Source organism: Bombina bombina, chromosome 9 (assembly GCF_027579735.1).
Source record: "Bombina bombina isolate aBomBom1 chromosome 9, aBomBom1.pri, whole genome shotgun sequence".
In the NCBI taxonomy this organism is placed as follows: Eukaryota; Metazoa; Chordata; class Amphibia; order Anura; family Bombinatoridae; genus Bombina; species Bombina bombina.
Genome location: NC_069507.1, coordinates 6564404 through 6573161, shown reverse-complemented (window position 1 = coordinate 6573161; position 8758 = coordinate 6564404). Strand labels below are relative to the sequence as shown.

The window sequence follows — 8758 nt, the reverse complement described above, 5'->3', positions numbered from 1 at the left end:
TTGTATATAGATATATGTGTGTGTGTAATAACCTAAACAATTAGTAGTCAGGTAACGGCTCTGTATATAGATATATGTGTGTGTGTAATAACCTAAACAATTAGTAGTCAGGTAACGGCTCTGTATATAGATATATGTGTGTGTAATAACCTAAACAATTAGTAGTCAGGTAACGGCTCTGTATATAGATATATGTGTGTGTAATAACCTAAACAATTAGTAGTCAGGTAACGGCTCTGTATATAGATATATGTGTGTGTGTAATAACCTAAACAATTAGTAGTCAGGTAACGGCTCTGTATATAGATATATGTGTGTGTGTGTAATAACCTAAACAATTAGTAGTCAGGTAACGGCTCTGTATATAGATATATGTGTGTGTGTAATAACCTAAACAATTAGTAGTCAGGTAACGGCTCTGTATATAGATATATGTGTGTGTGTAATAACCTAAACAATTAGTAGTCAGGTAACGGCTCTGTATATAGATATATGTGTGTGTGTAATAACCTAAACAATTAGTAGTCAGGTAACGGCTCTGTATATAGATATATGTGTGTGTGTAATAACCTAAACAATTAGTAGTCAGGTAACGGCTCTGTATATAGATATATGTGTGTGTGTGTAATAACCTAAACAATTAGTAGTCAGGTAACGGCTCTGTATATAGATATATGTGTGTGTGTAATAACCTAAACAATTAGTAGTCAGGTAACGGCTCTGTATATAGATATATGTGTGTGTGTAATAACCTAAACAATTAGTAGTCAGGTAACGGCTCTGTATATAGATATATGTGTGTGTGTGTAATAACCTAAACAATTAGTAGTCAGGTAACGGCTCTGTATATAGATATATGTGTGTGTGTAATAACCTAAACAATTAGTAGTCAGGTAACGGCTCTGTATATAGATATATGTGTGTGTAATAACCTAAACAATTAGTAGTCAGGTAACGGCTCTGTATATAGATATATGTGTGTGTGTAATAACCTAAACAATTAGTAGTCAGGTAACGGCTCTGTATATAGATATATGTGTGTGTGTAATAACCTAAACAATTAGTAGTCAGGTAACGGCTCTGTATATAGATATGTGTAACAAACATAAATGTGGAACAGAGCAACGGCTAAATTGATAGAGCGCAAGAGGTGAGATCAAGCGTTCCTGGACATACCTCTCAATTTGTGATAGAAATTTGGTTTCGAAGATGCTTCTAGTTTTCAGTGCTTCAGAGACCTGACCTCTAAACAGAAATCCTCTTTTTGTGAAGTCCATGAGAATATTTCGGACAATTTCTCCCAGATACATCCCACTGATCATCTTCTCGTATCTGCAGCACAGGGGAAATAGCACATTATAGCAGACAGCTGTGCGCCACCCTCGGGAGAGAATTCGTTATACACTGTATGGCCTGCAGCCTCAGGCTGGGTCTGAGAAACCACAATTATAGATAAATAATGAAAATGTATCACAAAGTCATTTGACTACGTATAGTTAAAGTGAATATAAATTTTGATGCTAAAGTGCCCGGTTTTTAAAAATTTGATAAAAACAAGGGGAATTCATCAAAATTTACATTTCCCTACTGTTGTGAAAAAAAACTTACCTTTTAAACTTGACAGCTGCTCCAGCTTCCTCCGGTCGTTGCAAGCCATTTCTGACGTCAGAAATGGATTGGTCATCCTCCAATCACGGCTTCCCCCCGGGGGAATCAGTGTCTGATTCAACGCCGTGATTGGAGGAAGCCAGATTTATCATTTAAGACTCAGGAAGAGGCTTTGCGACGGGTGGAGGAAGCGGGAGCTGCTGTGAAGATTAAAAGGTAAGTTTTTTTTTCACAACACGAGTTAAATGTAAATTTTGATGAATTAAAGTGCCCCTGTTTTTAATCGAATTTTTAAAAAACCGGGCACTTTAGCATCAAAATTTACATTCACTTTAAACGTTAAAGATTACAAGTGGAGCACTATTTAACGCTCTCGCATAAGCGTTAACTGCAACAGAAGTAAGTTTATTGTGCACACTTGAAAATTGTGGAAATAAGAGATTATTCCACAATACAGTATGCACGTTTAGCACTCTAATACCCAGACTCTGGGGGCGGTGCTTAAAGGGCCATAATAACCAAATGTTTAAACACTTGAAAGTGATGCAGCATAGCTGTAAAAAGCTGATTAGAAAATATTTCCTGAACATCTCTATGTAAAAAAGAAAGATATTTTACCTCAAAAGTTCCTCAGTAGCCACCTCCCATTGTAAAGGATTTCTAAGCAGCATATCAGTATGTCTGTCCCGGGACAACTGAAGGGATGAGCATCGTGCACTCTCATATTATTTCATCAATCAGGTAAAGGAAGTTTACAATGAAATCTCATGAGAGTTAAGTGAAATCTCATGAGATCACAGTAAGAGTTCATGACCTCAGCACTGCTGATGCTGATTGGCTGCTGTTCATTTCTTCATTATTATTTTTTTTACCTGCAGCTGGGAGCAGCTGAGTATAACTTTTTACACAGAACTTACTCTGCTGAGCTGAGGAGATTGTGAGGTAAAATATCTTCCTTTTTTACATAGAGATGCTCAGGTGATATTTTCCTGTCAGCTTTTTACAGTTATACTGCATCAGTTTCAAGTGATTTAGCATCTGAGTATTATGTCCCTTTAACAGAATTAAATTAAAAGATAGCTTTTATTATGTAAAAATTAAAATTGTAATGTGCAAAAACAATCACGAAAACACTCTATACTGACCCTACTGTGGTAGCGGGATAATGGTTTATGTCCTGAGTTCAGGCATATCAAACAGTTTAATTAGATCTGTCCCTTTATAAATATAGGTTTATAGGGAGGCACTTTATAACACCGATAATGTGCTGGAGTTGTCGTCTTGTGCGTAACAAGAACTAATACAAATTGATACGGTTGTTGCGCCTGGTTGCTATATTGTACTTGATAACAGATTGTGTATTCTGTTCTATCAAAAGTATTGCGCTCCTGTTAGTTGCGCTGGATGGCAATTTATTGGTTAACTCAGGCAGTTGGACATGATCTAGGGTATACTCCTAATGTATATGCCCCAAATATTCTATTAATGTTAGCTGTATATATACTGAGTAGATACGACCCGTCTACAATAAACATGTGTGTACCAGTTTGAGGGCGTTGTTATTGGGGTGTTTGGGCTTTATGTCAGCCTAGTGCCTTTGTTGGGGAATTAAAGAGAAAATAGTACAGTTTAATAGATTGTAGGTAAGAATCGGCTACTTTATGTAGTTGTGTTTATGTTTTACTGCGGTGTATCCCCAGTGTACATCTTGTATTTCAATAGCAGTATTATTAGTTCTCACTGTGAGCTTTGCGTTTCGTTGTTACAGCTATCCTCAGTTGCTATTGATTGATCGATGATCACTGCATGTCTAGCGTCTTTGATAGAAGAGACCGCTTGGCAGTTATTAACCATATAACTAATTTGTGACACTTGAAATAATGAAATACTGAGTCTCAGGTTGTGACAGTCTTGGCATATATCTGCCTTGCTTGTGGCGGTTACTTCATGCTTGTTTGAATAATTATATTAGAATAGCGGTGTAAAGGCCATAATATGTCTATGCACGCACAATTATAAAGTGCTTGTCTATAACCACCTTAATTGTGGCCGTTGATTCTGGTTTGCTTAAGGATAATATGAGGATAGCGGCGTGTTAATAATTTAACTCATACAATGTTGTTAATCGTTAGGCTCTGCTGTACCTTAGACTATAAATCCTTTTAAATTAGGTCAATTACTTAGGTAATAAATAGCTGCTGAAATGGATGTCTCTATGTCGATTTCCTATCATTTACATATTGTACCAGATATCGTCTCTTATTCTGACAATTTAAATGTGAAGGAGGTATCAAACTGATACTAGTGACTAACAAGTGTGATACTTGAAACTCTTATAACAGAGGCTGTAATTAATAGTATCACATCATTATTTATATGGGATCTATCTCTTCTTGTTGATTTAAAGTATAGAGTGTGTTCGTGATTGTTTTTGCACATTACAATTTTAATTTTTACATAATAAAAGCTATATTTTAATTTAATTCCAATAAACCCCGCCCCAGAGTCTGGGTATTAGAGTGCTAAACGTGGAATAATCTCTTTTCAAGTGTATATAATTTTTATGCACAAGCACCAACCCACCAAAAGTAATATATAATATCAGTAGTGAGGAACCTCACAGCACTTCAGAGATATAATTATAAGTGGGGATTGCCTTGAATAGTGCAGTGCCATTGTTAAATCCAGTTTTCTATTCTCTAAGTTTATTGTGCACGTCTGGTTGCACTCGTATTATGAGTTGAAAGTAAACGGTTTTCACTTGTGCAGTAACTCGACGCGCGTAAAAAGCCAAACTTAGGAAATAGCGAGCAAGATACCTATTCCTCCGTAGAAGTCCTAACACCCTACTCACGTGCACACCCGATCGCATATTCTCAAGTGCACTAACACTACATTAAAGGGGCACTAAACCCAAATGTTTTTCTTTCATGATTCAGACAGAGCAGTAATTTTAGGCAACTTTCTAATTTTCCTCCTATTATCAATTTTTCTTTGTTCTTTATTTAAAAAGCAGGAATGTGATGCATAGGAGCCCGGCCCATTTTTGTTTGAGAACCTGGGTTATGCTTGCTTATTGGTGGGTAAATGTAAGCCTCCAATAAGCAAGCACTATCCATGGTGCTGAACCTAAAATGGGGCCGGCTCCTATGCATCACATTCCTGCTTTTAAAATAAAGATAGCAAGAGAATGAAACGAATTTGATAATAGGCGTAAATTAGAAAGGTGCTTAAAATTGCTGCTCTATCTGAATTATGAAAGAAAAAATTTGGGTTCCGAGTCCCTTTAAAATATGAATATTTCACATTCCAATGTTCTTCACATAGAAGCATATGATATATATATATATATATATATATATATATAATATATATATATATATATATATAAATCCATTCATTACTGTTGGGAAATACAACACCTGGCAACCAAGAGGAGGCAAAGACACCCCAGCGAAAGCTTTAAGTATCCCCCCCACTTCCCCTAGTCCCCCAGTAATTCAGCCGAGGTACAAGGAAAGTAACAGAAAACACTAGGGGTATAGAGGTGCCGGAAGAAAAGGAAATAACTGCCGTCTGGATATAATTAACAGGGCGGGTTCGTGGACTCTCCCTGCCAAGAAGGAAAATAATTTATCAGATAAGCATAAATATTGTTTTCTTTCTAATGGCAGGGAGAGTCCACAAATTCAATCATTATTGTTGGGAAACCAATACCCAAGCTGAAGAGGACACAGAATAAATAGGGAGGGAAAAGGACAAGGCAGGCCACCTAAACTGAAGGCACACCGCTTGAAGCACCTTTCCTCCCAAAGGAAACCTCAGCTGAGGCAAAAACATCAAATTTGTAAAACCTTGAGCGTGTAAAGAAGACCAAGTAGCCACCTTACAGATCTGTTCAACAGAAGCCTCGTTCTTAAAGGCCTAAGAAGAAGATACTGCTCGAGTAGAATGAGCAGTAATTCTCACAGGAGGCTGTTGTCCTGCCTCCACATATGCCATAATGGATGATTCGGACATAATCAAATGAAAAGGAGTAGTCGCAGTGGTCATCTGATCCCTGCGCTTACCAGCATACAAAACCAACAGGGACTGAGATTGACGAAAGTCCTTAGTAGCATGAAGATATAACTTCAAAGCTCGGACCACATCCAAATTGTGTAAGAGACGTTCATTTGGAGAGGAAGGGTTTGGACAAAAGGAAGGTACCACAATCCCCTGATTGATATTGCGAGAAGAGGCCACCTTAGGTAAGAAACCTATCTTTCTACGTAGAACCACCCTATCTGCATGAAAAATAAGATAAGGAGGATCACACTGTAAGGAAGATCATTCGGAAACTCTGTGAGCAGAGGGGATAGCCAACAAAAACAAAGCTTTCCAAGACAAAAGTTTAATGTCAACAGAATCCATAGGTCAAACTGAACATGTTAAAGAACAAGATTAAGGCTCCAAGGTGGAGCAACAGGTTTAAACACAGGCCTTATCCTAACCAGGGTCCGAACAAAGGACTGAACATCGGGAAGATTAGCCAACTTCTTATGAAGTAACACAGAAAGAGCAGAAATCTGCCCCTTAAGAGAACTGGCCGACAAACCCTTCTCCAAACCCTCTTGGAGAAACAGAAAATTCTGAGAATCCTCACCTTGTGCCAAGGAAAAACCTCAGTCTTCACACCAAGATAGATAAGAGCACCACATCTTGTGGTAAATGTGCATACTAACCGGCTTACGAGCCTGAATCACAGTATCTATAACCCTATCAGGGAAACCCCTCTTGGAAAGAACTAAGCGTTCAATCTCCATGCAGTCAGCCTCAGAGATCTTCGAGATTTTGGTGGAAAAATGGACCTTGAAGATGAAGGTAAATTCTCTGAGGCAACCTCCAAGGAAGGGAAGACGACATCTTCACCAAGTCAGCAAACCAAGTCCTGCAATGCCATGCAGGAGCAATTAGGATTACTGAGGCCCGCTCCTGCGATCACCTGAGGAAGTAGAACTAGAGGAGGAAACAGATAAATAAGCTTGAAATTCCATGGAACAGCTAACGCGTCCAACAAGGTCGCTTGCGGATCCCTTGATCTCGACCCGTATCTGGGCAGTCTGGCATTGAGAGGAGAGGCCATGAGATCTATCTCCAGAACTCCCCACCTGAGAGTTATCTCTGAAAAGACCTACTGATTGAGGGACGGCTAAGGAAAGAAGTCTGGATTTAGATACCATATCAGCTCACTATGATTTTAAACAGAGCTCTCGGTGAAAGGACAGCGAAGCCCGAGCATTAAGACGGATGATCTGCATGATAGCATCACAAATAAAGGAATTAGCCGTCTTGAGGGCCTTTATCCAATCCTGAATGTCTTCTAACAAAGCCTCAACTAGAACCATCTCAGATAAAAAGAGTTGCACCAGAAGTTGGTGGCTCCAGCGACTGCCGCTATACCTGCAGCAGGTTGAAAAAGAAGACCCATCTGATTAAACAATTTCCTTAAGTACCCCTCCGTCTTTCTGTCCATGGGATTCCTAAAGAAGGTGCTATCCTCTAGGGGAATAATAGTATGCTTAGCTAGAGTCAATATAGCTCTGTCCACCTTGGGAATGGTACTCCATAATTCCAGATGAGTCAGATACTGGGAACATCCTCTTAAAATTACCTGACCAACGCGGCTTCTAAAAGGTTACTGAATCCCTCAGTAGAAGAAACATGTTTAGTCTTTCTCTTCCGTTTGCCTGAAACAGCAAAAGCACTGAGCGCCACAAAAACAGACAACTGAAGCTGTGCTGCAATGTCTGCTGGTAAACAAACAACCCCAGAAGAAGACTGTGCAGAGCCGCAGGGTACTGCATGTGTAATATTAGGAGACGGGGACTGAGGAAAAATCTGTGACATATCCTGGACAACAGAGTCCTGAGAGGTGGAGGGATGTGAAGGGTTAATATTAAATATATACATAATTAAATATACCTTAGTACTCAGTGGAACTCAGTGTTTATACTCAGCATCCCAGCAAATATGTGGGTCCAGTGATATACTTGAAATTATTTAAATAACGGAGACTAGCGGTATTATTAGTTCTAATACTTTTTATTGCCAGTCACCTAGATTATGAGTTTTGCGCTAAACAGGGTGCGAAACGAACGCAACAAAAGTGGCATTATTTCACCCCCCATAGCACTGCCATTACAAGTTTCTGAAAAGCCTCCTTATGCGTGCGATATGGTGGCGTTAAGCTCCATACTGCACAAAAGCCGAGGGCTGAGTTCACGTGCTCGTGGGGAGAGAGTGTTAAAAAAAAAACACACTTGAATGAAAAGCTCCGTAATGCAACCCCATTGATGTCTATGGGGAAAAAAAAGTTACGTTTAAACCTAACACCCTAACATAAACCCCAAGTCTAAACACCCTAATCCACCACCCCCGACACTGAAATAAAGTTATTAACCCCTAATCTGCCGCTCCCGACATCGCCACCACTAATACAAGTTATTAACCCCTATTTCACCACTCATCGACATCGCCGCCACTAATAAAAGTTATTAACCCCTATTTCACCACTCATCGACATCGCCGCCACTAATAAAAGTTATTAACCCCTATTCCGCCGCTCCCCGACAACACCACCACTATAATAAATGTATTAACCCCTAAACCTCTGGCCTCCACATCACTGCCACAAAATAAACCTAACCCCTAAACCGCCAGCCCCCCACATCGCAAATAAAAAAAATTAAACTATTAACCCCTAAACCTAACAACCCCCTAACTTTATATTAAAATTACAATATCCACATATACATACAATAAAAACTTACCTGTGAAATTAAAAAAACCTAAGTTTAAACTATAAATTAACCTAACTTTCTCCTGTTAAGTGTAGTCAGTCCACGGGTCATCCATTACTTATGGGATTATAACTCCTCCCTAACAGGAAGTGCAAGAGGATCACCCAAGCAGAGCTGCTATATAGCTCCTCCCCTCTACGTCATACCCAGTCATTCTCTTGCACCTAACTAATAGATAGGACGTGTGAGAGGACTGTGGTTGTTAAACTTAGTTTTTATTTCTTCAATCAAAAGTTTGTTATTTTAAACAGCACCGGAGTGTGTTGTTTTTTTCTCAGGCAGCATTAGAAGAAGAATCTACCTGAGTT

At 39.1% G+C, this 8758-nt stretch overlaps 1 protein-coding gene across 1 annotated transcript in view; it reads right to left on the bottom strand.

The window, feature by feature from the left end:
* Positions 1-31: 31 nt before the first annotated feature.
* The window catches only part of LOC128639733 (hexokinase-1), a 285985-nt gene continuing 277258 nt past the window's right edge, over positions 32-8758 (bottom strand). The window contains exon 16 of the mRNA XM_053691849.1: positions 32-1332. Within this exon, the coding sequence (XP_053547824.1) occupies positions 1068-1332 (265 nt within the window). The 3' untranslated portion in view covers positions 32-1067. The remainder of the gene's footprint in view (positions 1333-8758) is intronic.